General features: G+C 44.1%; 3 protein-coding genes across 4 annotated transcripts in view; 1 reads left to right on the forward strand and 2 right to left on the reverse strand.

Annotated features, from left to right (window-relative positions):
* MBTPS1 (membrane bound transcription factor peptidase, site 1) overlaps positions 1-8,803 on the reverse strand; it is a 32,011-nt gene extending 23,208 nt beyond the window's left edge. Inside the window, exons 1-7 of the mRNA XM_083624870.1 lie at positions 8,529-8,803; positions 4,677-5,212; positions 3,992-4,249; positions 3,660-3,863; positions 2,581-2,691; positions 1,108-1,217; positions 644-760 (exon numbers count right to left, since the gene is read on the reverse strand). Coding sequence (XP_083480996.1) covers positions 644-760; positions 1,108-1,217; positions 2,581-2,691; positions 3,660-3,863; positions 3,992-4,249; positions 4,677-4,881 — 1,005 coding nt within the window. The 5' untranslated portion in view covers positions 4,882-5,212; positions 8,529-8,803. The remainder of the gene's footprint in view (positions 1-643; positions 761-1,107; positions 1,218-2,580; positions 2,692-3,659; positions 3,864-3,991; positions 4,250-4,676; positions 5,213-8,528) is intronic.
* SMPD3 (sphingomyelin phosphodiesterase 3) overlaps positions 1-19,115 on the forward strand; it is a 590,910-nt gene that overhangs the window by 571,224 nt on the left and 571 nt on the right. The gene's annotated exons all lie outside the window — the stretch shown is intronic.
* HSDL1 (hydroxysteroid dehydrogenase like 1) lies at positions 9,597-19,099 on the reverse strand. Of its 2 annotated transcripts, none has more exons than XM_083624995.1 (5): positions 18,066-19,099; positions 14,897-15,130; positions 14,226-14,671; positions 12,597-12,673; positions 9,597-10,585 (listed from the first exon to the last, which is right to left on the reverse strand). In XM_083624995.1, the coding sequence occupies exons 2-5, from the start codon at positions 15,114-15,116 to the stop codon at positions 10,537-10,539; spliced, it is 792 nt and encodes a 263-aa protein (XP_083481121.1). In that variant the 5' UTR covers positions 15,117-15,130; positions 18,066-19,099; the 3' UTR covers positions 9,597-10,536. The 2 variants fall into 2 exon arrangements, with proteins under 2 accessions (XP_083481121.1, XP_083481120.1); XM_083624994.1 differs by having other exon boundaries at positions 12,597-12,824; positions 18,066-18,213.

Raw genomic sequence — 19,115 nt, forward strand, 5'->3', positions numbered from 1 at the left:
GGAGCCCTTCCATTTGCAGAAGGGCTACTCGGGATTATTCTGCAATGCCTATACAGTTGTACCTTGTTTTGCGTCTGGGATCTGTTCCGGAGCCCCGGCCGCTAGCCGAAAAGGATGCAGGGCAAAGTGCCATGTCTGCGCACGGAGCGGTTTGCGTTTCTGCACATGAGCGAGCTGCAAACCCAGAAGTAACCCGTTCCGGCACTTCTGGGTTTGCCGCAGACGTTCACCAGAATGGACGCTAGACGAGGCTGACATTCGCAGAGGTATTAAAGGTAAAGGTAAAGGTACCACTGCCCGTACGGGCCAGTCTTGACAGACTCTAGGGTTGTGCGCTCATCTCACTCTATAGGCCGGGAGCCAGCACTGTCCGCAGACACTTCCGGGTCACGTGGCCAGCATGACAAGCTGCATCTGGCGAGCCAGCGCAGCACACGGAACGCCGTTTACCTTCCCGCTGGTAAGCGGTCCCTATTTATCTACTTGCACCCGGGGGTGCTTTCGAACTTTCGCAGAGGTATTACTGTACAGTAATACTTGTAAAGGCACTACAAAATAAACCCGAATGCTTCAAAGGTGCAGGATAAATTTACAAAAGCCACAATCGGATGCTACCCAGGCCTTTCCTCCACTTCACACATACCTTGTCGACAAAGGGATGATCCATGAAGTCGGGACCTCCAATGCTAAGGTTTAATACATCTATCTTCTTCAAGATCGCATAGTTAAAGGCATCCAGAAACCAAGATGTGTACGAGACCTATTTAGGAGGGAAACTCATTTAAAACACTAAGCACTGTAATAAAAGAAAAAAAATTTAACAACCCCCCCCCACAAAACCACTTCACAACCCAAAAAAATCTCACATAGCTCTTAGCATTCTCAATTATTACTTTATAAAGCCACAATTTTGCTTTTAAAACACAACTCGAGTTAATTGCATACTAAAAACAAAACCTTCTTTGAGAATTGCTGTAGGTGATTTCAAAATATGTTAATCTGAATGTTCTAGATTGAAAGTCTTCAGTAGTTACCAAACTGAACAGCATGCATAATGAAGCATCTTATCTTACAAAACTTGCATTGATGTTATCTGAGGCAGCATACCTGGTTGTTAGTGAAGACTCTAAATATGTGCAGTTCTGAGTCTGGAGCAAATCCCTGGCATTCTCTCATGCTAGCAATCACACCCGCTACAAAAGTCCCATGACCCAGACCTGTTGAACATAAACAATGCTTTAAAATAAAGCTCAAAACACTACATCGCTTTTACAGATATTTCGGCTGCATTTCCTCAGCGATTCCTTTTTAACACAGCCGCCTCTTCTTTAAAAGACTGGACAAATTCATGGAGGAAATTCAGGGAGGAAAACCACAAATTCAGTGGTTACTAGACAGGATGAGTATGTTCTACCTTGCTGTCAGGAGACCGTATGCCCCTGAATACGCTGCTGAGAATCACAAGTGAGTGCTGTTGCACTCAGGTTCTATTAGCAGTTGGCCTTTGGTAGAATAGGATGTTGGATTAGATGGGGCTTTGGCCTGATCCAGCAGGCTTCTTCTTATGTGCTTTTGCAGTCTCTCCTCCCTTATAGTTAGGTTATAAAGTTCCTCAGAGAAGGGATGCTTCTCATGTTGCCCTGTAAAGCACTTCATACACGGATGCCACAATGAATAATAGACCAGCAATGACCAGCTGTACAATTTTAAATGTGACAAGGAAATCCTTTCTGTATACAATAAGATTAACCCGTCTAGAATATTGTGATCCCAATCCACGGTTTCATAAGCACTCTGATTCCAGTAATGGGGATGAGTTTGCAGAACACTCCCCAATATGGCTGTGAGCCATTTTATGCACAGGAACGATATGTACATATGTAGATGCACCCACATGTTCAAAACAGCCTCTAGATCAGGGTTGCTGATTTAGAAGTGGCATGTTTAAATGGCACCTCCAAGTAAGGATTTATATCGTGCTCCTACATGCACTTGGGACTTAATTCAACCGAAAGTTGAATTGTTGCAGAAGTACTGGCAGAGGACAGAGGTGCACGTGCCACATGAAGTGATGTTGAGCTGGAGTAAATTCACAATTTTTACCATGTGCTGCATTTGTAATGGTCGGGTTTAAATGTTTCTTGAATTATAATAATGTACTAGATCACATGCCTCCAAGGCCCGCTTTGATGGCTGGAAAATGACTTAGGCTTTTACAAATAAATGTTTAATAAATGTACAGACACACAGACCTGTCTTCAGAAACCACTTGTATAGCAAAATAAAAGTAACAATGCAGAATCGAATTAAAAACACCAGTACTAATCACAAGCTGCACTGAAGGAACCGCGAGAGCCCTAAAGTAGGAGTGAGAAACATGTGGTCCGCCATGTTTGTTGAAGCACTGGGTTGTGCTCTTGGGAATTGTAGTCCAACAACATCTGGAGCTTCTCCCTCCCTGACCTTAAGGAACAGACATTGCATTCTAGCCTTACCTATATAGTACTGTAGCATACAAATGACAATTCATTTTGTGTGGAACAAACCCTAGTAATGAAATAATGAAATAATGAAATTCACCATCATCCAAGGTTCTCTCATTAGTCCAGTTTGTTCTCTCTTTTACATTTTTGAAGTGAGGATGCTTCTCGCTAAGTCCAGTGTCAAAGACAGCCACTTTTACACCAGCACCTATTTACACAGAACCAGATTTATAAAATTTATAAAGATTTATAAAATTACAGATGAGCAAGAGACGTTTCTTTTGTAATCTAAAGAACATATTCCTGAATGCAAATGGATACTAAGAGGTGCATAAATCTTATCCAATGCTTAGTAAAATGTTTTCTCTTCCTAACAGCTAGCAAGTCATACAAAGCTTGCTACATATTTTCATTGAGCCTAAATAATGTACTAAGAACACTTCAGCAGGGCCAAATTTAAAGGATTTTTATTGCTTTACATTGTAAAAATAAAAAATATCCTTTTCCCCACTTGAGTATTAGCATTCTGGAAAAGATTATCAATATTTATGCAGAGAAGCCACTCAAATGCGCTGCAATGGCAAATACGATCTTATGCACTATTTTGACTTTGCTTTCTGAGGTATGTATTACAGCTTGAATAATTAGCTTTGTCAAAGATAAAAATATTCCCAAAGGAAAGGTCACAAGAACTAGCCTACAGGGACCTAGACATACATTAAGAAACTTATATCCATTTTATATTGTCATGGTTTCCACAAAGAACATATTTATTATTTTTAAAACTTCCATATCATCTGCTTTCCTAGGAACTCAAGTTGGCTAACGAGAAATAACACAAAAGATATTATTTCACAACTGTAATTTGGGGAGGATGCTTCAAACCCCTAACCTTGGCCTTCTGAGAGCTGCAGTTCCTAGGGCTCCCTGGAAAGAGGTAATGACTACTGGACCAGTTCAAGTCAGTGGTATGAATGTGCTACCTTATTAAGGGATACAGATCCTCCGGAAGACTACTTGCAAGGGTATATTTTCTGCTCATATGAATGTACTTGCTAGTCATTCCCACAACAAAAGCACCATGTCAGAAAAATGAGCTGCACACTGATGTACTCAAGTGAGCAGCCTTATTCTTTCTGTGATCAAGGGTACAAATTTCCATGAATCTAAGAATACCTGTAAAACCCATTTGCCAGAGAACGTCCGCCTGAAGCGTTTGAGCGACTTGCCGGGGTATGGCTCTCAGCAAACGCCTACTTGAGTGCCTGCCAGTTGCGTGCCAAAATCCAGAACCCAACGACAAACTTGCCCTTCTCAGAGGACGAGACGACTGCCATTTCTGTGTCCATCTGGTTTCATTGCAGGGAAATGCTGGATCAGCTAGATATTGGAGAGTTGAAATGTTTTAAAAACTAATCACATTGTCCAAGCAGCAGAATAATAAGGAGATTTAAGTTAATACAATGATCTCCTGCTACTTCACTGGAAGAATGACTGAGCCTACTTACTTTCAGTGTACTTGAGCGAGCGAAATACTTTTCTTTGGGGGGTAACTCGTTTGATATTGGGATGATCTTCAAGTGTCTGCACTCCATCTCTCTGTTTCTCGTTGATTTGGATCACCTCAAAATCACTGGGGTAGTCACTGGCTGGGTTGTTACGGGGTACAATCCTCCAGTTCTCTATGTCACTGCTTTTCAGAGCTCTTGAAATAAATTTGCTTCTGGCTTGGGCTGAGAAGTAACCATTGAAAGCCACAATATACTCTGCAAAGAGACCACCACACATTAGAAAAGACATCTGAATCAGAAGTTGCAAGCATGGCATTTGCAGAGAAAGCTGCGTTATAACCCTTTGTCCCACTTTACAAAAAACAAACTATAATATCCCAGCTCGCATAACCAAGCACAATACCAAGGCATGACAATAACCAGGATTTAGTAATGAGGTTCTCAAAAGGAAGACTCCTGGTTTCAATTTAGCCTCTAGTGACGTAGCACAGATCATGGCACATAACACAGAATTTGAGCAGAGGGATTGGGGTTGGGTAAATTAACAGAAGATAGGAGGGCCTGTCCACACAGCCATCCTTCCCCTGAACTATTGTTTTTATTAAAAAAAACCGAAGAAAAATACTTTTGGCATTTCCCAGGGACTACAATTAAAACTGGCATAAATGTTAAGTCTCATTACCATGTTCCACTACCGTCGAAGAAAATTCCACTTTCAGTGTAAGACGGGAGCATTCGGAACACAGGTGGCTCTCATGAGAAGAATTCCCTAGTCTGGTCCCCAGATGTTGTTTGCCGCAGAGAAGGATCGCAGTCAGGAACAACCAGGTGTGTGTAAGCCTCATGGTCATAAAGGAATAAGGTTTCATCCTCAAAATTCCATGCATCAAGTTACATGTTGTTTTTCCATGAATCAGTTCCCTCTTTTCTTTTTGGTTTCAGAAAACGGTGCCTTTTTAAGTGCTTTTTAAGTGGATAGTCTTAAGGTTTTGTCCAAGAGAAGCAGAAGTCTTGCCTTCATGGTCTTTACCAGTGAAGCCCAGTAAACAGGCTCATTTCTTTCTGCGTTTTTTCTCCATCTTTGATTAAAGGATCCTGTCACTCAGGATTCAACAGCTGAGTCCTGTACTCCATTTTGGATAGGTGATGTAAGGCCAAAGCAGAATTGCCAAGATCTGTTTTGTTGCTGGGTTGGGGTGGTGTTTTTAGCAATACACCCTGCAAAAATAAACATCCAATTACATAAATGAAATATTTTCTAATTTAATATTTTGACAAACCACAAGGTGGTAATAAAATACGCTGCAATTTCACACTAAAGTGCAAAACATATGCCTGGATTTTACATCAGGTGGCAGCTAACTTTATGTTCCTCTATACAAAAAATAAAATAAAAATCCAACATAGAAAAATAAGTATCAGAGGGAAGGATCCTAGCCTAACCTTCTCCATGGCAGGCTAGTTTTCTATATGCAAGCAATCTGCACATCAGCAGCAGCAAATTTATTGTAGTAGCTATTTAAAATGCACACCAAAATTTTCCAATATATGAACAGTAACTAATACAATATATAATTTTTTTGAGACAACAGAATAAAACCTCATTTAAACTAAAACTGAACTGAGCACACTTTTAAACCTCTCAGAACCTACACTGGTTCTTTCTGTTTGGAGTTCTCTTGCAGCCAAAACATACAGAACTGTTCTATATATAGACTACATATGGGTAAACATCTTCTAGGAGAAAACAGATAATCTCTTGATCAGAGTAGGTTGTTAAACCAGACAAAATATTTCTCAGGTAGGGGCTCACATGACAAAATGGTTCTCCTTGTACACAAATTACATGCAGGCAAGGTGTTTGTGCAGAGAACCATTTTGCCAGGTGAGCTTCCAACTGCAATCTGAAATGGTTTACAACTTTAGTGAGAACAAGACCACAGGGAGAGCAGGGAGATCTGGCAATTAAGAAGCAGAAGGTGGTGGGGGGGAGAGATATATTGTGTGTTTTCCTTTCATTTCCTTGCCTCGTCTCCTCTTAAGGGCTGCTAAATGCATTATGTTTTTGAGTATATCCGCAAGTTATCCTAAGACCCCAGCATGTTTTCCAACCATACTGAATTTCTGCTTCCCTTCTTTCTCACTCGTACACTGTCATAGCCACGAACACACACACACAACACCATGCCTGCATGATGTTTATCTCTGAGGAGGAACATCCACTGCTTTCTGCCTCACGCCCTTCAAGAAGGCTGCGCTGCGTAGGTGTGCTTAGCTGCTTACCAGCATAGGACATTTACAAGGGTTATTTTTTGGAGGGGGTGATTTAGCATTTTAGAACATAACCTTAGCCCTCATACATCCCACAAAAGGGAAATTTGGTCAAAGAAAACAAGTAAATGCTGATTAATAGAATTCCATTTCTTGCTGCTGTGGTAAACCTGTGCTGGACTGCACTACTTCAGAAATGCGAATGAGAGGATACCTAGTATCACTGAACCCTCTGCTATGCAAAAAATTTTTAAAAGTCTACACAATGAAAATTAGGTCAAAGTGAAGACCCTGCTAAGAAAACAATTTATTACATTTATATGCCATATTTCCTGAAAGGAAGTGGAACAAACACATGGCTCCCCACCATCACCATTTTATCCTCATAATGCCTGTGAAACAGACATCAGGGATAAGAGATGGCAATGGGCTCAACACTACCAAGTGAGTTTTGTGGCTAAGTGAGGGACTGAACCCAGGTCTCTCCATTCCTGGTCTGACACTTCAACCACTAAACCGCACTAGCTGACAAGCTAGTTTTCTGTGTTGTCAGGTTTGTTTATTTATTGAATATGCTTTCCTATTCCCCATCTACCAAAAGCTGCTAGGTCAGGGGAGACACTACCTTAAGGTACTTTTCCTTGATATGCTAGCTTTCTCTATGTGGGGGAGAGGGAGAGAAGAGAAACAGCGCTCTTCCATGATCTCTGCTGAGAGGCTAGCTGCCTTCCAAACTGTCACTTTGCAGCAGCCATTCCACTAGAGTAGACTATATAAACTATTTTCATTCTAGCTCACAGTTACAAGAACTGTAAAAAAAAAATGTCTGATCATGCTTATTTCTTTCTCCCTCCCCATCCCTTTTCACTTGTGCATCGTGTCCCTTTTAAATTGCATGCCTGGGGGCAGAAACTATCTTAATATCTATTTCTCTATGCTGCTTTGGAAGCCTTTACTGACAAGAGTGGGCTACAAAAAAAAGCTTTAAAACATGTAAGCTATAAATAGGGGAAAGTGTTCCACCTGGTTACCCCCCACCCTTGTACAGTACAGCCCAGAGCAGACATTAGTGTTATTTATTATTTACTTAAAGCATTTATACCCCAGCCTTTGGCCAAAAAGGCTCTTAGGAGTAGCTTACACAAATCAGTGCCAAAACAGACCCTGCCCTCAGGCTCATAATCTCAAAAAGGCATGGACACACAAGGAAAAAGGAACAGGAGGGAGGAAGTGAAAGCAAACTGTAACCTCTTAACATTTACAGTTCTGATTAGAGTTCTATAGCTCTGTGTATGCAGATTCTGGCTGTCTAGGTGAAAAGCAACTCCTCACCGAGGAGGAAAGTGGTAGCTCCATCCATCTTGCCCTTGATAAAGAGCAATCTTTCTTTCCTCAGATGCACAGGCTCTCCCACCACCATCACAGATCCAGGAGCAGAGGCGGTGACAATGTCCAGGCTGAGGAGGCAAGGCAACTGACTCACACACGCCTCTGCAGTTATCACTGGGCAGAGGAAAGGGAAAGGACAGCAACAGCCTCCACCTGCCTTGGACTCTGGCTTTGGGCCCTTGAGCTGATTGCGCCAAGCGAATGCGCAGCGAGGACAGGCCCCCACCGGGTCACCTCGGCCCACTCACTCACTTTCTCTCAGCCTCACCTCCCTCACAAGGTGGCTGTGAGGGTGAAGCGGGGGAGAACCATGTACGCCACCTTGGAGGAAAGGTGGGATGTGAATATACGTAATCCTCTCCTGTCTGCTCTGTCTGCTTTCTGTGGGCTCAGACACCCCTCGAGACGTCGTCGCCAAACCCCACACGAGAGCCCCCGAGGTGGGCGCCTCTCTCGATGTTGGGGTGCCCCATACCTTGGCGAATCAAGCCGCCGGACCGAAACGTGCCTTCACCCGGTTTTGGGTGTGACAGGTCCGAACGCTCTTTTAAAAAATAACACCACCACCACCACCACAATAATAATAATACTTTTCGGCTTCTGCGAATTCCCAGGCCGCTCAGCGCTAGGAAGTCAATGAGGACGAGGGAGCGGGATCCGCTAAGGAACTGCGCCCGGTGCTGCCCCCCCCCCGCCCAGATCCACCCCCCTGAAACCAGCGGCGGGCCAGGCTCCGGCTGCTTCCTTCCCCCTGCTCCGTGAGAGGGAGGCCCGGGAGGCGGCCACAGAACGGAGACGCCGCGGCTGCTCCCCCTTCCCGTCCCTGCGGGCCCGAAGCCCCCCTCCAGCAGCTCCCTCGCCCGCGTCGACCCACCGGCCACCGAAGCTTCCGCAGGGCGCCCCGGGGCGTAGCGGCCTCCCCTGGCAGCCGGGTCCGGAGCTCCGGGTGAGGCGAGTACGACTCCCGTCCCGCAGCCCCCCGCTAACCCCACACCAAGCAGCTGGCCTGGGCTGCGGAGGAGAAGCCGCCGTCCATGAACGCGAGCCTGGCGCACGCTGGGGCTTGTAGTCTCCGCTGGCCCTCGCTTCGGAGGGCGGGCGGGCGCGATGGACTACATTTCCCAGGAGCCTCTGGTGCTCTAGCAGGCTCCTTTGCGGGTCCAACGGACGGAGGCCTCGTTGGTCCCGTCAAAGAAATCGAAACTGCCCTCTCGGAAGACGTAAACAGAAGTCCTTTGCTCTGACGGCGCCACAAGAAATCTGCGCCTTAAGTGCATGGTAGGATAGGGAGCCTTGCAGGGAGACTCGCGGAGCCCTTGCACTTTTAAATGCGCGTCTAGGCATTATTTGGAAGTTCCGTAAAGCTAAGGGCACGTGCGATGTAATCCTGTGCCCACGTAGTTGGGGAGCTGAAGACATAGGAACTGCACTGAATCAGATCGTTGGTCCACCTAGCTCAGAATTGTGACATTGACAAACAGCCTCTCTCCAGGATTTCAGGCACGGTTCTCTCCCACCCTGCCTGGAAGTGACAGGGATTGATACTCAGACCTTCTGCATGAAAAGCAGTTGTTCTACCACTAAGCTATGGCCCTCATCAATTAAAGATTTGCTTAAATAACTCCAGCACTTGCTTCTTCATTCTAGAATCCTATGTAAGCCAGTATCTGCAGAACTGGGAAGGGTCTATTCAGCCAGCAATCTCCATCTTAGAATTTACCGGTAGTCTATAACCTGATCTCATGGCTACAGCATCAGTTTAACTTTCCAATTCCTTGTTTTCCCTCTGCTGCCCAAGCTGCTTCATGTAACATCTTGCCTGATGAGGAGAACCTGAAAGCTTGTCATGTTTTTATGACATTTTGTTTGTTCTGAATACAGGTTTTACCTATCTATCTATCCATCTTTTAAATGTCACAAACACATTTTCCCACACACTGAATGACGAGAGGCACCTAAATATATTTGCGGAATTCAATATAATTGAAACATAGTATAATTCAATATTTGAGTTTATAGAGCATCATTTCATGGACAAACAATATATTGTACTATTATTTCTAGCTGGGGAGACCAGTCTTCTCTGGATACAAAAAAGCAGGTGTCTTCCTTCATCAGTGCTCACAGCTCCAAACTCAGAGCACTACAAAGCACACTGACAGGAGACCACACAGATAGAAGGAAGTCACTAAAAATCACAGTATCTAGAAAGTAGCATTTGTTTCCAACTCAGAAAATTGTTTCAGGTGTTCCCGACAAAGCTTCCAGGGAAGAAGTCAAGAATACTCCACTTGAAGAGCAGTACCCAGTTTCAGTGTAGAAAAAGCCTTTGTCTGCCTGGTGCCCTCCAGATGCTTTGGACTATAGCTCCCATCAGTCCTAGTCACCAGAGCTGTTGCAGTCCAAACCACTTGGAGGGCACCAAGCTATGCACCACATGACCTCTCTCTGCTGCCAGCTCTTAATGGGGGTTCAGTCCCCAAGCATCCTATTCAACTTCTTTAGAATTCAGGGGACCCCAGGATTGCCCACTCATGTCCAAATCAGAAAGACTCTGGCAAGAATCACTCAGTACTATGTAAAAATCAGGACCCCACAGACATCATACAAAAGAATATCAGCTTCCTAACAACAGGGTTCCTTTTTACTGCCTGCGTAACATTCTTGATGGGCCCTGCAATGAGATAGGAGCAAGATGAAGTCTCTTTTAAAAGGTACATATTATCATCATCATTATCATTGAAGAAAATCCATCCAATGAGAGTGGGGTTTTGTGGTAACTGTCCAACTAGGCTGCTAGATGTTATCTGTTCTCCAGCTGATATTTTTAATGTAGTTTTTTCCTCCCAAAATTGCATTTTTTCAAAATGTGCCCAATCGGCTCACTCCCCTAACCCAGAGCCATTCTGGAATGATCTGTGCAAAAAAACCCTGGAAGACAAGAGAGGAAACACAGGTTAGAATTAGCACATAAACGTATTCCTTTGGCAACAAGCAATAACAAGATTAAAATATCAGCATGAAATAAAACCCAAGAAGATCTAACATGAAGAGTCTCCTTCAGACAGTGAATCATCCACATCTCCCATTCCTTCCTTCCAGTTCATAATATAGGAAGCTGCCTTCTATAGAGCCAGACCATTGATCCATCTAGCTTAATACTGTCAGCACTGGCTGGCAGTGACTCTCTAGGATCTCTGGCAAGGGACATTCCCAGCCTTGCCCGGAGATTGAACCTGAGACCTTCTGCATGGAAATCACATGCTCTGCCACTGAGCTATGACTCTTCCCCCCTCCAACTATTAATTCTCTTTAAAAAAAATTTAAGGGATGGAAGTGCAGCAGAAGACACAAATATGCTGGTTTTATACTTTTTTAAAAAAGAACTTTGGGGAAGTTTACTGCTTGAGCACTTCAGCTATAAAAAATGTTAAAACTTAATAAAGCCAACATTTTGCATGGGTTATTGCAGCTAACCTGGCGTCCTTGTCTATCCCACCTCCTGTAGGCTACCATAAGTATCGGGTGGTGCACACACCCCTGGTCAAGCACCTGGCATTACAATGATGACAGGTGACCCTTTTTGCCTGCACCAACAATCTGGTGATTAGCACCACATAAGCCCCTTTGGTCCAGCTATGTTCTACTTACCCTGTACCTGATGTTATATAGGACATCAAATGTGGGCCCAATGGGACCTGGGTGACCTAAGTAAGCCTATGAGCCAGAAGTTCCTCACCTCTCCTGTAAAGCTTTGGACTCTGAACACTGTCACATGTTCTGTGAATCTCCCCACCCTGTTGCGCCATCCTTGCATTTGCCAGTACCTTCTGTGGCAAGATTGGTGGCTGAGCATGCGAGGGTCTTCTATATGTGGTGGCACCCCATAGGTGGAACTCATTGCCCTAAGATGTTCAGCTATCTTCCTCTTCATTTGCATTGCAAACTGAAAACTTTCAAGTGCCCATTACTGGTCAACATATTGAGTACTGCCCTTTGTGTTTTTCTTCATTTGCTGCTGCTCCTAGCTTGATGATCTGTGTTTTAATGGTGGGGCATGTGTTGTTTGTATGCTTGCTTTTAGATTTGCAAACTCTTTTGAGCAACTTCCTTTAAGGAGGCGGAAAAGTAGGGTGTAAATGGTTCCGAAGAAATAAAAATGTATGCAGTGCAGTACTAAGAGCAGTAACTGATGCACTAAGGCAGGTGTAGGGAACCTTTAGCCCTCCAGGTGTTTCTGAACTACGGTTCTCATCATTCCAGACTATTGGCCATGTTTGCTGGGGATGGTGGGAGTTGCAGCTCAGCAATATCAGGAAGGTCAAAGGTTCTCCACCCCTGCACTAAGGGAAGAGATGCATTTTCCCACCCACAAGATACTACACAAAGTACCACAGTCTCTGGGTTCAGAGTCAAGACAGCTTCATGAAAGAAAAATATGTTGGCCTGCAACACAGAAAATCATACACAGGTTGCAATGTAAGAACAGCACTTTGCTTTCTGTGGTTCTTTTATTTCTTTTGTTAAGAAAATGAGAATTAAACAAATAAAACTCTATAATAAAATAAACAAAATAGAACACAGCAATAAAATTAAGCAATTAGGTTTCAAGAGCATTAGCTGACAGTCAACACACAGGAAGCTGCCTTATACCGAAGCTAGCTCAGTATTGTCTGCACTGACTGGAAGTTTCAGAGGCAGACAGTCTCTCCCAGCTTTATGTGGAGAGGCTGGGGATTAAATTTAGGGACCTTGTGAAGGCAAGGCAGATGTTCTACCACTGAGCTACATCCCTTCTCCAAGATCACGTTCCCCAAGATCATGGGTGAACATTTGCTTCAAAAGGCTCATTAAAACCAATCCAGGCTGCATGGTTCAGCCACCAAGTTAAGAAAAGTTAAGAGAAAATGTAACACAGAAGCAGCTGAATTAATGATATTACCTGGATTGAATGGAGGGAGTATCCTGGAGTCCTTCTGGATAGTCCAAGGGTGGCAATAGCCTGGTGCGCGTATTCATCTGCAGAAGGCACAAACAAGCTCTTTTTGGATAACGTGGGGCTGTATTTTGACATGTTGGTGCAGACGAAAGCTGGACATAAGCACTGAACAAAAATGCCTTGGGGAGCATACTCATAATAAAGCGATCGGCTGAAATGGTCCAGGTAAGCCTGTCAAGGTTAAGAGCAGACAATTAAGATTCTCTGGATTTAACATGGGGAAAAGGTGTGGAGAACAGACATTGGCAGCTTAGACAACATCTCTTGACTGACGCATGCAAGGCGCAACATAGATGGCTATGGAACAAAGCCTTACCAAATCAGCACCCATCCCCAGCTCTGTATGTCTTGCTGACTGGCCAATTGCAACTTAATAATAACTGCTTTGGCATAGCTTTGCACAACCAAGTACCCTCCAGATGATTTGGACTTCAATTCCCATCAGCTCCAGCAGAAACATCTGAAAGACACCAGGTTGGGGAACACTGCTACTGCACATTTAGGCTACAGTTATCTTGGGAGTCAGTCCCATTGAACTCAAGCAGGGCTTACCATTAAGTAGACATGTACAGAATTGCTCTGTTGGTTCCTTTACGAAACACACACCAGCGCTTTACCATTCAGCTAACAGAGCAATCCTGTACATAGTTCCTCTTTAATAAGTTCCCTTAAATTCCCATGTAAGTGTGCATAGGGTTGCAGCCTCAATTTATAAAGCTGCCTTCACTGGAGCAAAGTAGAACGCTTAAGCCAATACATTCCTGAAGCAGAAAAGCCGCCCTGGCTGCTCCTGAACCCTTTAAATTTTATCCTGCCTTCCATTCCTGTACATCTCTGAGCCGGATTGTAGGCATCTAATTCAACCCTGCCAGAGCCTTTGCAGCAAGGATGAGGAATCCTTTCCAGGCCAAGGATAGTATATCCTCCATCCAGGCAAGCAAGAGGCATTATCAGACTTCAAGGACATGTTCCAGCTGTTTTAAAACACTTGAAGGGGGTGCAAAGCAGGGCTACTGCGCGATGGTCTGAGAAGAGTTCTGAGGGCCAGAGAGCTGCATACTTATCCTGGGACCTGAGGTTTCCCACTCCACCTTCAAAAACTTCTAGTTCTCAAAATCCTTATCCACAGAAACAGAAAAAAACATTTCCATGGAGAAAGGATGCATACCTATCTCTTAGAAATAATGATTCTGATAAGATAGGGGGTAAGAAGCCTTTCTAGCCTGGCAAGCCAGATTGTTATCTCCCTCCCCCTTTGCAGGCCATGTTTGACAGGTGGGCAGATGCCACAGCAGCCTGTTGCCTGCATGGGTCTTCAAGTGCCCTGCACTTTGAACATGCAGTGATCAGCCAATTGCTGGATCTTCAGAAGCCCCGTTCACTGCACAGGGCAAAACAGAGCTTTGAAAGGGACTTTGCAGGCACCATGGTAAAGGGCAGGTGGCTATGGCTTGGCTGAAATGGCCTCATAGGCCAAACAAGGAGACCTTGTGGGCTTGATCAGGGCTGCAGGGCTGGAGGTTCCCCACCTGTCATAAGAGAACACATATATTTTTATATTTTGAAACTCACCTTGGAGGCTGAATATGCCGTCATTCGTGGGGAGGGGTGGTAAGAGGACATAGAAGAAACGTTCACGATAGCGCCTTTCTTTCTCTGAACCATTCCTGGCAACACCATGTGCACCATCATATTAGCTGCTCCAATATTGATGTTGATGAGATCCCAAATTTTATCCTCTGTCAAATTGGCAAAATAATCCGGGTGATCATAGAACACTCCAACGTTATTCACCAAAATGCCAGTCTCTTTGCCTAGCAGGGCCTTCTTGATGGCAGGGTACACCTGGCGGCCCCTGCTGAAATCTGCCACAACTACTTCCGTTTCAACCTTGTAGGAATCCTCAATATCTTTGGCAAGAGCTTCCAACATCTCCTTGTTCCGGCTTATTAAGACAACATTCACCCCGTGGCATGCCAACTCTTTAGCATAGGACTTCCCGATGCCTGAGGTACAACCTGGAGCAGATCGAGAGAGCAACAAAGATCATTTTTAGACTCTGAGACTAAATGCATTCACTTAGTCAACCGATAGTTGTAGAGCGTTTACAAAGGGCTTATGCATTTTTATGTCAGTATGGGGTCTTCCTAAAAAAAAATCTCAACAACTTTGCAGGTGTCAGGAATTTTAATTTTTGAAATATGGCAACCCTAGAGAATCTGTGTGCTCCAACTGTCTCTTACCTGTTACAGCAGCCCAGCTTCCATACAGTTTGACTAAATCAGGCCTGCTGACCAGCCGAGGAATGAAATACAACCTGATCAGGCTGTACGTGTTGCTTGCAACAGTGAGGGATGTCTTCATTATGTAGAAGGCTCCAATGAAAGCCAATGTCTCTATGACACAGCTGCAGGCCTGCCCAATCTCTCTGAGCAAGAAGGAAAAGCTGTCCACAGCAGCCATGGTAAAACAGATGTCTAGAAGGGAAGAAGCAAAAGATGTTTGTAAGGAAGGAAGTATGTATTTTTTCCATTGCTTCATTTAGCCAAATCATTGACTTCATATTCCAATAGGTCATAAGATGCTAAAAATAAAAATGACCATTTCATTTTGTTTCAGGAAAACCCAAGAGCATCTGCCATATATATCTATCATTCTTCGATTAACATAACATATCCCAGTAGAAGTCAAAAGTGGTTGATAACATTCAAAGCACAATGAAACAATAATAACAACAACAACAATGATAAACCTCTCAAAAAACAACAGCATGGTAAATAATTAAAACAACCAAGTCAAGATGTAATGCAAATATAAATCTAAAGTTTAAAGGAGGATGAGTATTGGAGGAGGGAAGTCACATGGGTGTATTATTTACAATTCTTATTCTTTGCTTCTCTTTCTTTTCTTTTTTGTACTGTTTTTATTTTTTGGGATATTATATGTATTTTTTGTCAGCATGAATAAATACTGTTTGTCTGAAAAAAAACAACAACAACCAAGTCAGCTTAAAATACCAGGGAAACCCCACCAAACTCACACAGTCAACCGTCCTGAACAAAACTGTCTTCATCTGTCTTGCAGCACTGCAGAATGGGATGGCTTTACAAAGCTTTGCTTTCAGAAAATGCCATTCCAAAATCAAGTATGGAGACTCTGGCTCATGTGTTGCTATTTTACTCTTTTCAATGAGACTTCCACAAAGAGCTTATTACTCCATTGCCATTATCATCTCACTGATTTTTATTAGGCCAAATTTTATGCAGCCTTCCTCCTTACAGTCTCAGACAATCTGGCAACAGCAAATTCGGCAAACACAGCCAATACCAATAGTGATGCTGCCAGTCAGGATAGACAATAATGAGCTAGATCAGGGGTGTCAAACTCAAATTCATCGGGGGCTGCGGCACCGCTAGACGGCAGACGTTCTCTGGCTTGTAGGCTGTCACGCATGCGCTGAAGAGGCGGCTTTCTTGTGTCAAAAAAAAAAGAGCGAGAATAAAAGGTGAAGGCTGGCGGCTGGCGGTCGGCGGTGGCTACACGGGCCACATGATGAGGTCTGGCGGGCCAGATTCGGCCCGCGGGCCTTGTGTTTGACACCCGTGAGCTAGATGGACCAACAGTCTGACTCAGTGTAAGGCAGTTTCCTATGTTTCCTTGTAACCCCTGCAGGCCATTTTAAAAGGTGAATGGGGCCCCACCTGCCAATCACCTGACAACATGCAAAATAATAAAGTCAAGAACCAATGAATAACAAGAATAATGAATTAGTAAGGTTGGATATTGTCACGGCTAAAAATTGGCTGCTGTTTCTTTAATGCTAAAATAACTAAGTCAGCATGAGTCAGCGGCCTACAATGCAATCTTTCACCAAATTGTACTTGTGGCACTGTGGGTTAAACCACAGAGCCTAGGGCTTGCCGATCAGAAGGTCTGAGGTTCGAATCCCAAGTGACAGGGTGAGCTCCCGTTGCTCGGTCCCTGCTCCTGCCAACCTAGCAGTTTGAAAGTATGTCAAAGTGCAAGTAGATAAATAGGTATCGCTCCAGCGGGAAGGTAAACGGCATTTCCGTGCGCTGCTCTGATTTGCCAGAAGCGGCTTAGTCATGCTGGCCACCGGAAGCTGTATGCCAGCTCCCTTGGGCAATAAAGCGAGATGAGCGCCACAACCCCAGAATCGGTCACGACTGGACCTAATGGTCAGGGGTCCCTTTTCCTTTTTACAGTCATACCTCATGTTACATTTGCTTCAGGTTAAGCGTTTTCAGGTTGCGTCCCAGGGCGACCCGGAAGTACCGGAAAGGGTTACTTCCGAGTTTCACCGCTCGCGCATGCGCAGACGCACAAAATGACGTCACATGCATGCGCAGAAGCGGTGAATCACGACCCGCGCACGTGCAGGTTGCATTCTGCTCATGTTGTGAACGGGCCTCCGGAACAGATCCCATTCGCAACCAGAGGTACCACTGTATATAGAGTGGTCAATGTTAGTGTCGGGTGTGGGTTGGTTGGATGGTAGAAAGATGGTTGTGTTTGGTGTGTGTAAAAAGCTGTCGGTCGTGGTTGGAGAAGAAGACTTTTTAAGAATAAAAGCAGCAATACTCTACAAGAATACTCTTTCTCAAAGACTCTTGTGCCAACTAAGGTCTGAGGAGCAAAGGAGTAAAAAGGAGGTCAGAACCTTTGTTTTTTACAAACACCGACAGATATTATCATTATTATTATTAACACCACCAACAACAATCTGGTGCCCCCCCAGATGTTTTGGACTACCACATCAGCCCCAGCCAGTATGAAGGGAGTTGTAGTTTAAAGCATCTGGAGGGTACCAGGTTAACAAATGTTGTAAAGCCATTTCAGTCTATCCTCTATGCATTTGTCCCTGACCCTTCTGCACCCTTCTTCCATTTTTCTGCAGCTAAAATCATAACCTAACCTACTTAGGAGTAACCACCACTGACTTCACTTTTACTTAATTCTGAGCAGACAGAATTAAGCAGATTAAACCTAAGCTTAACCCATTTTTCATAGAAATTGAAATGCCAGACAATTTTTGTGTATGTGGACTTGCATCATGATCGGATGCATATTTATTCAGAAGTAAGCCTCACTAACGGAGTTTTGCTTCCATGTAACTGAGGGTACAATTTGCACCCTTGGATGAAACAATAAAGAGAGAGGTCTCTGCTGTTCCAGAAATGATCTGTCAACTTTAAATTCCTAATAAATCCAAATAACATTATTAAAGTATGATATTGTTGATTCCCAACCCTCCAACCCCTTCTGACCTTTGAGCTTTTGCTTCTGAGTAATACTATAAATGTTTTACAAAAAAACCAACCAACCATTGTCTTTAAAAAGCAAGTAAATCAAATCCATGTCGCCAAACCCGTTTTGCCATATTTCACTTACCTGTTCGTTTATGCAACCTGCGATGTTTCTGCGCTGCTATCTTAATGACCTGACTTTAGTTCAGTTGGAAGGAAACCTTCCCGTTCTCAGTTCCACCCGACCCTGCGGCTATGAGGAAAATCTGGGGAGCGGATTTTCAAAATCGCTTGGCAAGTAGGCTAGTCACAAACCTGTCAAGTCGCAATCCAGTTTCCACGTTTTTGTATTGCCAGCTTTAGAAGATCAAAAGCCCTTCGTCCGCCCGCACAAGGGAAGGGTCCTGAACGCGCTGTAAAAACGAGCAGCGCAGAAAATGCTGTGTTACTGCTGTTCCTTGCATGGACACCTCGCTTGTACATAAAATTAGTAAAAGCCACTATCTGTCCCAAAATAAATTTTATCCAGATGAATCTAAGTTTATTATATTAATGTCAACATACATCTCCTGAAAGGACTCAGAGGCATCACGAAAAGACCACAGAAAGTTAAAGTTTAGCGTCATAACTACACTTCTGAGTTCCAGGCGAATGGCTGAGCGGCTTCCATATGCGTGACAATATGATTCCTCCAGCAGCTAAAACTGCAAACAAACCCAGTCGAAATGTTACAAAGAGGGGCTGTGTTCTTCCGCCCGCCCCCCCTCACAGCACATGCAATTTCAATCTCCTTTTTAAAGCTGTAAGCGACGGGCTACATTCAAATTAATTTGTATAGTATTAAAACCTCAGCCTAAAAGCGTCAGAGGTTGGATTCGATGGCCTCTGTCGCCCCCTCCAACTTTTATGATTCGTTCTAGCAGTGACTTTGGGTTTGGGGGTCTAGAATCTTGTGGTCTTTCTTAAATCCCAAATCTCTTATAAAAAGAATCATTAAAAAATCTGAAGGAACCTCAGAGGTCATCCGATCTAACCCCTTGCCTATATTAATGTCTGCTTCTTCCTTCGTGACGCTAGGGGCCTTTTCCCGTGATCTGAACTCGGAAAGCTTCACTATAGAGACAACGGGATGCTGCTCTAATTCTTTTTTAAAATCTCTATAGGACCATTCGGTGGGAGGCGGGGCGGGGCGGGG

The sequence above is a fragment of the Podarcis filfolensis genome, assembly GCF_964270895.1.
Source record: "Podarcis filfolensis genome assembly, chromosome: 8".
In the NCBI taxonomy this organism is placed as follows: Eukaryota; Metazoa; Chordata; class Lepidosauria; order Squamata; family Lacertidae; genus Podarcis; species Podarcis filfolensis.